Genomic DNA, 11,961 nt, shown 5'->3' with positions numbered 1-11,961 from the left:
TTAAGGCTTGCATATTCCATGTTATTATGAGTATAACAAATTTTACTTAAAAAATGAAAACAATGTATTAGTGAAATCATAAAAAAATCCTTTTCATTAATATGTTAAATAATGCCAACTAATGTGTTATTTCCAATGCATTTGTAACTCCCTTGTTAATTTATTCAGAATCGAAACATACTCGAAAACATGAAAAAGTACGCTTTCGACGGCATTTAAATTATTGAAGTGCCGCAGGCGAAAGCTATTTCTGCTTCTCCTCCTGTTTCTCGGCAGCGGGATCGGTGTTCTCGTCGCGGGCCACCGAAGTGGGAGTCTCGGGATCGCCCTTCTTCTCGCTGGCCGACGGCTCGGCGCCCATGGTGGCTCCAGCGGGCAGGCTCTTCTCGAGGGCGCGAACAAAGTCCTCCAGATTGCCGGAGAAGGCGGCGGCAACCGCCTCGTTGGACAACTCGAACTGCTTGACAACCGGACCCAATTGGGCCGACTGCAGGGCGTTGGAGAACTGGGCCAGGGCCTGCTGGAACTGCGGGGAGGTGATGTGATCCTTGATCTGCTGCTTGCGATCCTCGTCCGCATCCTCCGACTCCGGCAAGTGCACAATTAGCGACTTGACGCGCTCCGGATCGGCGATGAGCTGATTGATGGCATCGGCGCCAGAGAGCGCGGTTGATAGGTCAATGTTCAGGGATCGTCCTGCGCCATGTTCGGGGGAGAGATTGGATAAGTAGGCTTGGAATGGATTGGCATAGGCTCCGGTCGATTCTGACGCCGTTGTGGTCGATGTGGTTGAGTTCTTACCGGAGGCATCCGCATCAACGGAGGAGCCGGCGCTGCCGGCAGCCTCGCCGGCCTGCGAGTTTACGTTGCTGCTGCTCCGGCTACTGCCCGACTTGGATGGTGCGCTCGGGGTGCGAGGCACACTCACGTTTTCGGGCGTCTGCAAGGCCGAGGCACCGCCGCCCCCCCGAAGAGGAGGTGTTGCGCGACGAGGGCGTGCGGGAACTGCAAGAAAAGATAGAATACAGGTTTAAGTAGGTGCCTAGGAGATAAGCGGTTTCTGAGCTAAATATCAATCGAAGCTACACAATCATTAGTCTGCCTGATAACTCTCTGTTTATACAAATATAGTCTATAAATGGTCAATAATCTCTACATACGTACTTATACAAATGGCAGAGAGTTAAGTAATGAAGTAATTGAGTAATTAAAGCGAATTGAACTGTTTAATAAATAAGGGATTTTATATATTCTACAATCGGAAAGAAAGGCTTTCCTGTTCCCTTTCAAATTAAAATAAAAATTGATATAACGAAGCACTCTATACTCCATATCAATCAAGGAAATATATGCAAATTTAACTTTCTGTTGACGGCTTTTAATGCCTGTTTGCTTACTTCATTTGGCCCAGCAGCGAGCTGAGACCGCCCATCTGGCCGACGCCGCCGAAGAGCTGCATCAGCTGCTGCTGCGACATGTTGTTCAGCATGTACTGCAAATCCCCATCGTTGCTGCCGCCGCCGCCGCGCTGGTGGGCGGAGGGTGGGTTGTTCAGCAGCTCGTTGATGCGGCGGCAGTGCTCGTCGTCCTTGTCCGTCTTGGGCTCCTGCATCCAGAAGAACATGCGGCGCGTCGACGACTTGAACTTGAGCACATAGACACGGCCCGTCTTGCACTGATCGACGCGCTTGTACTCGAAGTCGTCGGGGAAGACGATGAGGTCGTCCTCCACCTTGCCGGAGGTGCGGTCCTTCCAGCAGAAGTGCATCAGTCCATCGTCGCTCTGGGTCATGTAAACCAAACCCTTGCGCGAATCGGGATGGACCATCTTGCCGACCATGTTCATGCGGCCAGCGCGGAACTCCACCAGGTTGCTGCTGTTGCTGGAACTGCCCAGTCCACTTTGTCTGCCGAACATGATGCGGGCGCTTCTTGAAAGCTGGCGGAGATTAGATTGTGATTACTCGAATTTCGGCTCAATTTCCCAGGGGTTTCTTTGATTAAGGTTCTGCTAAGGGGTTATCGGTTGCATGCGCAGTACTTACGGGATATATAATGCGCTGAATTTGTTGGGTTTTTGAAATATTCAGTAAATCGCCTGCTGCGAATGACGAGCAAATTTTGTCTTCTTCTTTTGCAGCGTTGCCATACAGTGAAATGGCTTTCTTTCCAAGTGCTAAAAAATCCCATTTAAACTCTAAATTGCCATCACTAGTTAGACGGTACACCCGCCACATTTAGTGAAGACAAACTCCCGATAGATATTGGTTTTAGTGTTGCAAAACACGCTACACACTTGCCACCTCCAATCTATTAGAAGCAAACAAACAAATCGAAACCATCTGTAAATATTATTGTTTACGATCGTAAAATTATACATTTTATTTTTAAATGAATAATATATATTAATACATTTTAGAGCGATGGAAGCGGAAACAGAAACGGAACCACTGGAGGTGCACTTACTGAAACAAGAAGTCTGCGAATTTGTAGAACCAGAGAGTGAGCCACCGATAAGGGATAACAAGGATATCCAGTTTGAATGCCAAGTGAAGAACGAACCACTTGAGGAATATGAATACGAGGAAGAGGAGGAATGCAACACTTTAGACTACGATGTCGATCACAGCGACTTTAAGGTGAAAATTGAAGTGGAGGAGAATGATTTGCAGGCTGATGATGGAAACGATCAAGTCTTGCATAAATGTCCCAATTGCGCGGAGTCCTTTACAGTAAAACTAGATCTCCAAATACACTATAGAAGCCACCTAAAGGATCGGATGTATAAGTGTTCCCAGTGCCCAAAGGCTTTCACAGTGGATTACTATCTTCAAAAGCACCTGAAAACACACTTGGAATCACGACCATTTAAGTGCACCCAGTGTCCAAAGACCTTTGTGTTCAACTCACATCTGCGGACACACATGCGTTTGCACACTGGAGAGAGACCCTTCAAGTGTACCCACTGCCCGAAGTCTTTCATCCAGAGCTCCCAACAAAAGGCTCACATCCGATCCCACACAAACGATAGACCTTTCAAGTGTTCCCAGTGCCCGAAGGCCTTCAAGGTAAAACCAAATCTCAAAGTTCACATGCGAATCCACACTGGCGAAAATCCCTTCCAGTGTTCCATCTGCTCGAAATCCTTCTCCCAGAGCGCAAATCTCCAGAAACATGTGCAAACGCACACTGTAGACCGACCGTTTGAATGTTCTGAGTGCTTGATAAGATTTACCCGGAAAGCAGATGTTCAGCGACACATAAAAGCCCTGCATAACAAGAAGGAAAGCTAGTTCCTGCAGTAATTAAACACAAGATCCAAGAGACATACAGATGTATATAGTTTAATGCTTACAATGTTAGCTTTAGGTATTTTAAATAGTATGACTTTGTCTCGAATTAGATTTTTAGATACAAAAGATAAATCTTCGTCTTCGGCGTTCCTAGTCATTTTTCTAAAAATTATTTAATTATTTTTGGGGGTTTTGGGGTTAAAAAAAAATGGATTACAATTCGTCATTTGAGATTTCAATAAATCATTTTGCATAAAATACAAATTTCAACATTTCATATATTTTTTTGACAAAATTTTAATTTAAAACCTGGAATTTCTATAGTTATTTTTAATTAACAATGAGTTTGTATAAATTTAAATTGAGGTCAGGTATTTTTACTATTTACAAAAAATCACGAGGAATTTTAATTTAATATTCAATATTTGATATTTTACTATATTATTTTTCTCTTTAATTAATTTTATTAAATATTAAATTCAAATAACTTTTCCTTTTCAGATTGCAATGCCAAAAATTGTGGTGCGAGAATGTGAAACAATTAAAAATAAAATATCTGTTAGACAACAAGGTAAAACATCAACAGAACGTTCACGTGAATTTAGAGAGCGGAAAAAGGCTTTAAAAAATGCAGCTAGCCAAGGGTCCATCATTACAAAAACTAAACCAAAAACTGCAGCAGAGCGTAGTCGTGACTACAGAGCGCGAAAAAGACAAAAATATGAAAAAACTCAAGAGTCAAATTATCAACAATAGATGCTATTTTTACGACACGTTTAGATAATGTTAAAACACGAACTTAGTCACAACAATACCTAAAGAAACCGCGTCGAATAGTGTAAATATTGAAGAAATACATTTAAAAAACTAAATTTATAATTTATATTAATTTTCAACACTTTTAATATTTTAATGACAATTAAATTCCTAACATATCTTCCTTTTTCCCTTTGAGTCTCGGACATCTAAAGTTTTAGATTTGTAAAAATATAGACAAGACTGAAAAATTAGTTCGGCGAATTACGGGGAAGTACACGTTTTTTTCATCTTATGCGCAAGGCATACCAGCAGTGACAGTGGCAGTCTCTGCTAGTTAGGTCCGTTGACGAGATACCAAAATTCGTGACAAAGAAAGGCTCAACTTCGGTAAGTTGATCGAGCGATCAGATTTGAGTCAGTCGAAGAATGGTATAACGTGAACGAAACTTTCTGTGCGGTCCCATCTGATATTACACGATAGATGGATTTTAATTTTAAACATGAATAATTTTTAAAGTTAACGGAAATAACGCGACTCGGCGGCTTTAGAGCCAAAATCTCATCACTTTCCTCCTTGTTATCGATACTCTGTCTGCTCGACGTACTTTCTGGTGTTTCCAGAAGTCTCTGGCTGGTCACACTGCCGAAGATTTCTTTCGAGCAACAATTTCTGCAGATTTTTATTGGACAGCGAAAAGTCTTCGTGATCAGAGCTTCAATTGCGACTTAACAAACAAAATCGGCTGACTTGCACTTTAGTGTTGTTCTGCTAGAAAAAAGAGTGCAACAACAGTGGTAAAATCAGTGAATATTCTGCATTCCTGCGACGCAGTTCCGAGTGGTAGGTGAGAAATAATATTTTGTTTAATTATTTTTGCGGCTGGGAATGCAAATAAACCTGCCCTGCATTAACGTCGATTAAATATTTATATTGTAAACAGCAGTTAGGTTGGTTAAATTGAATTGCGTCATGCCTTTGTTGCGACTTATTTACTTTTTAATTGCACTCCATAATTAACAATCGGCATCTTCATCTATTCCGTATTGTGCATTTTCCCCTCCCTATTTTCTGTGCTCTTCTCTGTTTAGATTTTATTGCCCTTTTCGAACGTTTCTCTTCAGTCTTATTTCGTGCTGACCCATTTTCTAGTCTTTGTTTAGCTTTATCTCACCTGTTATTCCCCTTGTAGATGAATCACCTTGATTTTCAAAACCCGTTTTCGCCCTCGAACTTGGCACAAATTGCAGGCAGCAATAATAAATAAATAACAATTTTTATCAAATGCCTCTCACGTTTCTCAAAATGGGCGCAAAAAAAAAATAGTACAGTAAAAAAAAAAAAAAAAATCAGACAAAAATGGCAGACTTTTTTAAAAGCAATACGAAGCTATAGCAAAGTGGAATAACCGATAAGATAACGAACCTTGCGACTTCAAAAACAACAAACTAAACAATGTCACAAAGCAAAAGCCAATATACAATGTAAGAACGCCCCTCGAATCGGTTAAACCCTAATCAAAAAATAACATATTATATCCTCGTAAATTGAATATGCATTGACCAGTTTTATGTATTTTTTTAAAATTTAGTTTTAAATGAAGTTTTTATACATTTTTATGCTTTTGGTTTTTGCATGAAATAAAAAACTTAAGAAATATAATAAACTTTTTGCTTCAAAGATTAACGAGTTTCAATAAGAATATTTCTAGTAATTAGGAGTTATCTTTAGTTTGTTTTCACCAAACAAATCTACCGAAACTTTCCTTTAAAAAAGCAACAGAAACCAAATTATTAGATTGCCTTTTTTTTTTTTTGTTAAGCACACGGTTTTTGACATACACCATCTAACTTTCAATAATTATGTTAATTAATAATAATTGTTAGTATTGACTCATAAATTTAAAAAACAAAGATAAAATCTTGAGGTTTTTCTATAAATCTTTTATTTTTTGTTTGACATTTTTCTACAACACATTGACTCTTTTAAAGTCTGCGGCTTTGTTATGGTTGTAATTTAATTTCCTAGAAAATCAGATTTGAAGCGGTTGAAGCTTCACGTGACTGAGATTCTGCTTAGCTGGTTAACTAAATGTGTGATTTTTTACAGATTTAGACGCTTTAAAATGCGCACAGCTGTGTTACTACCTCTTTTGGCCCTGCTGGCGGTGGCCCAGGCCGTTTCCTTTGCCGATGTGATCAAGGAGGAATGGCACACTTTCAAGGTGAGTTTTTCCCATGACCAATGGATTGCTCTTGATTTGTCACCCCAGGAAAACAAAGTGCAACAAGTGTTCTCCGGTAACAAGGGCTCACTACCGATGATTAATGCAATAATTTTTGGAGGCCTTTGTCTTGGGCAGACTTTGTTTGCATAGTTGTCGACTGGGCATTTATTCTTCCGTTTGTGACGCTTCTCCTCCGCTGAGTCACGATTGAATGTGAATGCGAATGTGAATGCACTGAATGAGCGGCTGCATCAAAAAAGAGTCCAGATAAGTCCAGAAGTCTAGGCTTTCCAGTCACATGCCGGCTCACATGACGAGCGAAATCGGGCTTAGCCCATCCGTAAACATCGGTTGGATGGACTGGACGGACAACAAAGTCGTCGCCCACTTTTGCCCCGCAACGGGTCAGTTTCGCTGATAAGCCGGCCGAACATGACTCGAACTGGTCCACTGATAAGTGACACATTTGCACCATTTTTCCTTTTTTTTTTGCAAGCAATTGTTTCCTAATCATCATGTGGTAAATGCCGACTTCGATTTTTGCCCCTTCTAAGTTGCATTGTTCGTTGCGCCAGCCCGTGATTAGTCAAATCATCCTTGGTCTCAGTTCGCTAATCATTGGAATTTCAACTAATTAAATGAATGTAGCCGTAGTGTCATCTACTTCTTATCGATAGAAGCAATAGTTGCATATGTTATTCTGTTAGGTAGTTATATTCCTTTGTGTCGTGACAAGCGCCATTAATCGCAAATGGGGGCGTATAATTATAAATTTGTGGTGCAGATCTCATGTGATAAACCCCTAATGACACTATGCACATTCGAAAATGTTTTTTATATTTTCCCTTCAATGGCTTATCTCTTCTTTTGAAATACTACCCGCATTTGCTTTACATTTGACAAAATAAAAATTCCGTCTTTATATACAAACTCAGGAAATAAACCATTATACTTTTGATAGGGATACATTTTTGTTGATCTTTTCAAAAATGATGACAAATCAAAGCTTCCAGATAAATTCCTGAAATTCTTTGAGAAATTCAACTCTACAAATATTTGCTTGCGTTCAGTTTTTTCGCTGCATGCAGTTGTATAAGAAAACTTAATTGTAATTGTTTTGATTTTTTTCATTTTTGAATGTCTTAGTTTCATTTATTATTATTATTCTTTTATGAAATGTTTAATTATTTTACAAACCAATTATTTGCATTTAATTTTCCGCGCATTTTTTAAATCTCCATCCGTTATTCGTTATCAATCAGTTTAAAATGCCGTCCAGTTATCGGTCTGGTCACACTGCCGTAACAGTGCTGCCCATGCATGCTGCCAATCGAATAGGCGCTCAATTTAAATTTTATTCTGAGTATTGGAATACTGAGTCAAATTAAAAGTTAGGGAAGCGTAACACTATTATCTGTAATCTGTGTGCAGTTCAAAATGTCTGAGTTGTCAGTTGCAAATGCACAGCTGCAAAAGTCATCACCACACAATATTGGAATTGATAAGAACGGAAATCTAGAATAATGCGTTTCGTTTTATGAGCAGTTCGCGCGAACAAAGATTGGCAAATATTCAACACAATTGTGGATAGTTGGGTGCGGGGGGTAGCGAGATTTTGGAAATGACGCGTGACGGGACCGCTCGGCGCTTATCAAATTGGCATTTTGCTGGTCTTTCCGAGAGCCGAAAGCTTTCGAGCATGAAATCCGAGAGACAAGTGCACAAACAAATAGCCTGCCGTAAATAAACAAGTGGGGAAAAATTCTGCTGACTTGCAAATCAGTGAATTTGCTCTTTCTATATCTTTGATTTTTTGGTCAATTTTTGTTTGCTACACCCGAACCGGTTGCTTGGTGAAAACATATTTGAATAGCTCGGCTGAAATCCTTATAAATCAAGCGATTCGGGAAACCGGTTCGTTTTAAACGGTTCCATAATGCGCGCGCTGCAAAAAGACAGAAAAAATGAATAAGAAACAAGAAATAACATATAGAGTACGCCGCTTCCTCCAAATAGTTCGCCTACGTAGGTTGTGGTCTCTCTTTTTCTGATACGAAGTGTGTTGAGTGTGTGAACTCGGCTCTTTTTCACCCGACTCTGAGTTTGCGAGCGGCAGGCAGGCCACCACAACCACCGAAAGCAGTCGGCCTGTGAAGTATATTTTTGTTATTTCCCTACCGACGCTCCAAGCAATCGGAACGCTCGAGCAGCAGCGCGGCGAAAATATATAGAAATTCGAGAGAAAGAAATAAAAGGAGCCGAGCCACCAGCCACCAGCCCCCCAGCAGAACGAGAAAAGCACGCGCGTCATCGTAAAAACGTGCTACCGAATCCGAATCCGAAAGAAAACCAAAACCTAAAAACCAAAGTAAATAGGTGCGCGAAATTACATAAAAGCCCAGGATGACCGATGCCAGTGCAAATAGTCTGGATGTTTCCGTGGACGTTGTCTGGCCCACAATCATTGTCCTGACCATGCTGGTGATAAACGGCTTCGTCTTCGCCTACATCATGCGAAAGCGGCGGGAGTACAAGGGCCAGGAGGACCAGGAGCAACTACCTGTTCCACAGACATCGTACGCGGCCACCAGCCAAGTGGCCACTGCACACGCTGTTCCGGAGGACGATAGCTGTGCCATCGAGATGGAGCGACTGTAGGAGGAATGCTGGTATCCCGCGTGAAGTGTAGCTATAGCTCTCAGATACTCACCCATCGTCCAACTCAACTGCTCTCAACTGCAACGAAGTTTCCTAAGCTCTCAAATCGCAAGAGTTATAAGATATACAGAACGTATACGTCGAGTGCCTGGATCGCACGTGCATTTAATTACGGTTTTAAGTTGTTAACTCTATGCCTAGATCGCCATTCATTTTTCTACAAAAAAAAAAAAAGTATATAATAAAACGTGTGAATTTTGTCATGCCATATCGAAAACCAAAACTGTTGAGGAGGAAAATCAATAGGTCAGTGTGCCGGCGACTTTTGCAAAGAATGGTGGCTTCCCACCCAAACTGAAAAAAAAACGGGCGGGGATTGTGGGCTGCATGTCTCGAATTCGAATCAATTATGTCAATTATACGAGTCAGCCGTGGACCGGGGACCCCATCCGGTCCACTTGGGGCGACAATTGTTGCCCCGGCGATGCTGGTCCGCTTTGATGTCCAAAATAATTACACATGCATGTTTCTCACATGACAGCGCCAGTTAAGTTATTCGGTTCACTGTCCCGAATACCCTAGAAAATCAATCGTTGCTCATTTGTTAGTCACTTAAAAACCTCTAAAAAAAAGCGATAAACTTCAGAGAATAACAGACATTATTTCCATTTTCCCTGGGTGTGCATTTTGTTTATATATTAAGCCGAAACACATGCCACTTAACACCTTTTAAGTGCCTGAAATAAGCAATTATATCACTTAACACATTTATTAGAGGATGCATTTTGAGTATACGATTTTCAGAATCAAGCAGTCAGCTAAGACTTCTATGACTTTTTAAAAACAACAATTTATATTTGACTCAAAAATTAGTTGAAATTAAGAAATGATATCAATATGTTTAGCATAGGGGTAAACGACTGACTTTGTGTTAACAGTAGTTAATGGTATATATGATATTTTAATATTAAAAATTAAATGTCATATAAAACAATTCATTGGAATTTTTATTAAAGGCATAATCATATGCTTAACGGAAGTCGTATGCCGTCAGAGATCATTATTTACTGGCTCTTGGTACAGAACCACCCTTCAAACACAGAAGTACAATATTTGTCGAGTGTAATGGATAGCAGCCCGTTCGACTTCCAGTTCTCTTTATAGCTATCATTTGTTAGGCGTTCGTGCTATTTCCGTGCTGTGTAAATATGCGGGTCGACCAAACAACCCCGAATCGGAGAGGAGGTCTCTAATCCGGGGACCAATTCTGGGAGATAGAGCGCATTCTTCACGCTGGCGTTTTCCTCTTACCTGCAGTTTCGTTTTCTGTTTACTACCTGGAGCATTAACACCGTTTCGAGGTTCATGTTGTTGGGCAATCGTTAAAAACTATTTTATGGCTATGTTAGATTTATAGACTTGGCTACTGCGGCCAAAATATTAGCACTGTTCGCTCGTGCCAGGTTGACTGCCGCCTGTGATAAGGTTATCTTGAGATTAAGAACTTTTGCCTCCGCGATCGTAAATCCAGTTTACGTAAAAGCTTTGCTTTTCCGAACAAGGTTTTCGATTTCCAAAATTGTGTTTTACCTTAGCATTTGGGTGGTATATCTAATCTTAGAACAAGTACATGGAAGTTAATTGATAAGGTTTTCTTTCGATAAGAGTGCACCAATCTAAAAATATTATTTTTCTTCTATATGCAGTTGGAGCACCGCAAGAACTACCAGGATGAGACCGAGGAACGTTTCCGCCTTAAGATCTTCAACGAGAACAAGCACAAGATCGCCAAGCACAACCAGCGCTTTGCCGAGGGCAAGGTGAGCTTCAAACTGGCGGTCAACAAGTACGCCGATATGCTGCACCACGAATTCCGCCAGTTGATGAACGGCTTCAACTACACTTTGCACAAGGAACTGCGGTAAGTAAAAATGAATTCTACTAAAGAGCTGCTCACTTACTGTGGAAATCATTTACAGCTCTATGGATGAGAGCTTCAAGGGCGTTACCTTCATCTCCCCGGCTCATGTTACCCTGCCGAAATCCGTGGACTGGCGCACCAAGGGCGCTGTGACCGCCGTCAAGGATCAGGGACACTGCGGCAGCTGCTGGGCTTTCAGCAGCACCGGCGCTCTGGAGGGTCAGCATTACCGCAAGTCCGGTGTCCTGGTCTCGCTTTCCGAGCAGAACCTGGTCGACTGCTCCACCAAGTACGGCAACAATGGATGCAACGGTGGACTCATGGACAACGCCTTCCGTTACATCAAGGATAACGGCGGCATCGACACCGAGAAGTCGTATCCCTACGAGGCCATCGATGATTCGTGCCACTTCAACAAGAACTCGATCGGAGCCACCGATCGGGGTTTCGTCGATGTGCCCCAGGGTGATGAGGTGAAGATGGCTCAGGCAGTGGCCACCATTGGACCCGTTTCCGTTGCCATCGATGCCTCGCACGAGTCCTTCCAGTTCTACTCGGAGGGCGTCTACAACGAGCCCCAATGCGATGCCCAGAACTTGGATCACGGTGTCCTGGTCGTTGGTTTCGGCACTGATGAGTCGGGAGAGGATTACTGGCTGGTAAAGAACTCGTGGGGAACCACCTGGGGTGACAAGGGCTTCATCAAGATGCTGCGCAACAAGGATAACCAGTGCGGCATTGCCAGCGCTTCCAGCTATCCATTGGTTTAATCCAGAAGTGATGTATTTTGGCCACAGCCTGCATATGATAATGATATACAAACAACAAACAAACAAACACATACCAACGCAAGCATCTCAAGAACGAACTTTAATAACTTAGCCCAACCTCTTACTTTAATGATTTATCTTCGTATTGGGTCCATTGTATTCATGTATCTCTGCCATCACATACGATATAGGTGAACAATTAAACCGTTGATGTTTGTAGAAAATTAAATAAAAAATATATAATTTTACAATATCTTTGATTTTTATTTTTAAAAATGCTGAATTTTTTATGTATTATTTGAAAACAATTAAAACAAACACGTTTGAGCGAAAAA

The 11,961-nt window shown here is 41.4% G+C and overlaps 4 protein-coding genes across 7 annotated transcripts; 3 read left to right on the top strand and 1 right to left on the bottom strand.

Annotated features, from left to right (window-relative positions):
• Positions 1-67: 67 nt before the first annotated feature.
• On the bottom strand, positions 68-2,154 carry LOC108096918 (proteasomal ubiquitin receptor ADRM1 homolog). The gene is given in 4 exon segments (XM_017198869.2): positions 68-967; positions 969-1,005; positions 1,398-1,939; positions 2,046-2,154. Coding segments are annotated over 3 exon segments (1,281 nt in total). The 5' UTR covers positions 1,919-1,939; positions 2,046-2,154; the 3' UTR covers positions 68-244.
• Positions 2,155-2,297: 143 nt separating this feature from the next.
• Positions 2,298-4,160, top strand: LOC108096562 (zinc finger protein 664-like). 3 transcript variants are annotated; one of them, XM_017198256.1, is made up of 3 exons: positions 2,298-2,344; positions 2,420-2,639; positions 3,795-4,160. In XM_017198256.1, exons 2-3 carry the CDS (start codon positions 2,424-2,426, stop codon positions 4,047-4,049), a joined length of 471 nt encoding a protein of 156 aa, XP_017053745.1. In that variant the 5' UTR covers positions 2,298-2,344; positions 2,420-2,423; the 3' UTR covers positions 4,050-4,160. The 3 variants fall into 3 exon arrangements, with proteins under 3 accessions (XP_017053745.1, XP_017053743.1, XP_017053744.1); XM_017198254.1 differs by having other exon boundaries at positions 2,420-3,068; positions 3,795-4,154; XM_017198255.2 differs by lacking the exon at positions 3,795-4,160 and adding an exon at positions 3,126-3,479 and having other exon boundaries at positions 2,420-3,068.
• A 533-nt stretch (positions 4,161-4,693) lies between these two features.
• Positions 4,694-11,879, top strand: LOC108096714 (cathepsin L). Of its 2 annotated transcripts, none has more exons than XM_017198549.2 (4): positions 4,694-4,893; positions 6,160-6,274; positions 10,642-10,856; positions 10,915-11,879. In XM_017198549.2, the coding sequence occupies exons 2-4, from the start codon at positions 6,176-6,178 to the stop codon at positions 11,624-11,626; spliced, it is 1,026 nt and encodes a 341-aa protein (XP_017054038.1). In that variant the 5' UTR covers positions 4,694-4,893; positions 6,160-6,175; the 3' UTR covers positions 11,627-11,879. The 2 variants fall into 2 exon arrangements, with proteins under 2 accessions (XP_017054038.1, XP_017054039.1); XM_017198550.2 differs by having other exon boundaries at positions 4,694-4,897.
• On the top strand, positions 8,050-9,218 carry LOC108096716. Its single transcript, XM_017198551.2, has one exon. The coding sequence runs from the start codon at positions 8,681-8,683 to the stop codon at positions 8,933-8,935; it is 255 nt and encodes an 84-aa protein (XP_017054040.1). The 5' UTR covers positions 8,050-8,680; the 3' UTR covers positions 8,936-9,218.
• Positions 11,880-11,961: the final 82 nt, after the last annotated feature.

This window comes from Drosophila ficusphila, unplaced genomic scaffold (assembly GCF_018152265.1).
Source record: "Drosophila ficusphila isolate 14025-0441.05 unplaced genomic scaffold, ASM1815226v1 contig_414, whole genome shotgun sequence".
NCBI classification, from domain to species: Eukaryota; Metazoa; Arthropoda; class Insecta; order Diptera; family Drosophilidae; genus Drosophila; species Drosophila ficusphila.
The sequence above is the reverse complement of the archived record's forward strand: the minus strand, read 5'-3'. Positions and strand labels throughout refer to the sequence as shown.

Coding starts and splice junctions, on each gene's coding strand:
- LOC108096562 (XM_017198254.1), top strand. CDS start 2,424: ATGGAAGCGGAAACAGAAACGGAACCACTGGAGGTGCACTTACTGAAA. Junction 3,069..3,794: donor AGTGCCCGAAGGCCTTCAAG/GTAAAACCAAAT, acceptor TTTCCTTTTCAG/ATTGCAATGCCAAAAATTGT.
- LOC108096714 (XM_017198549.2), top strand. CDS start 6,176: ATGCGCACAGCTGTGTTACTACCTCTTTTGGCCCTGCTGGCGGTGGCC. Junction 6,275..10,641: donor AGGAATGGCACACTTTCAAG/GTGAGTTTTTCC, acceptor TTCTATATGCAG/TTGGAGCACCGCAAGAACTA. Junction 10,857..10,914: donor ACTTTGCACAAGGAACTGCG/GTAAGTAAAAAT, acceptor AATCATTTACAG/CTCTATGGATGAGAGCTTCA.
- LOC108096716 (XM_017198551.2), top strand. CDS start 8,681: ATGACCGATGCCAGTGCAAATAGTCTGGATGTTTCCGTGGACGTTGTC.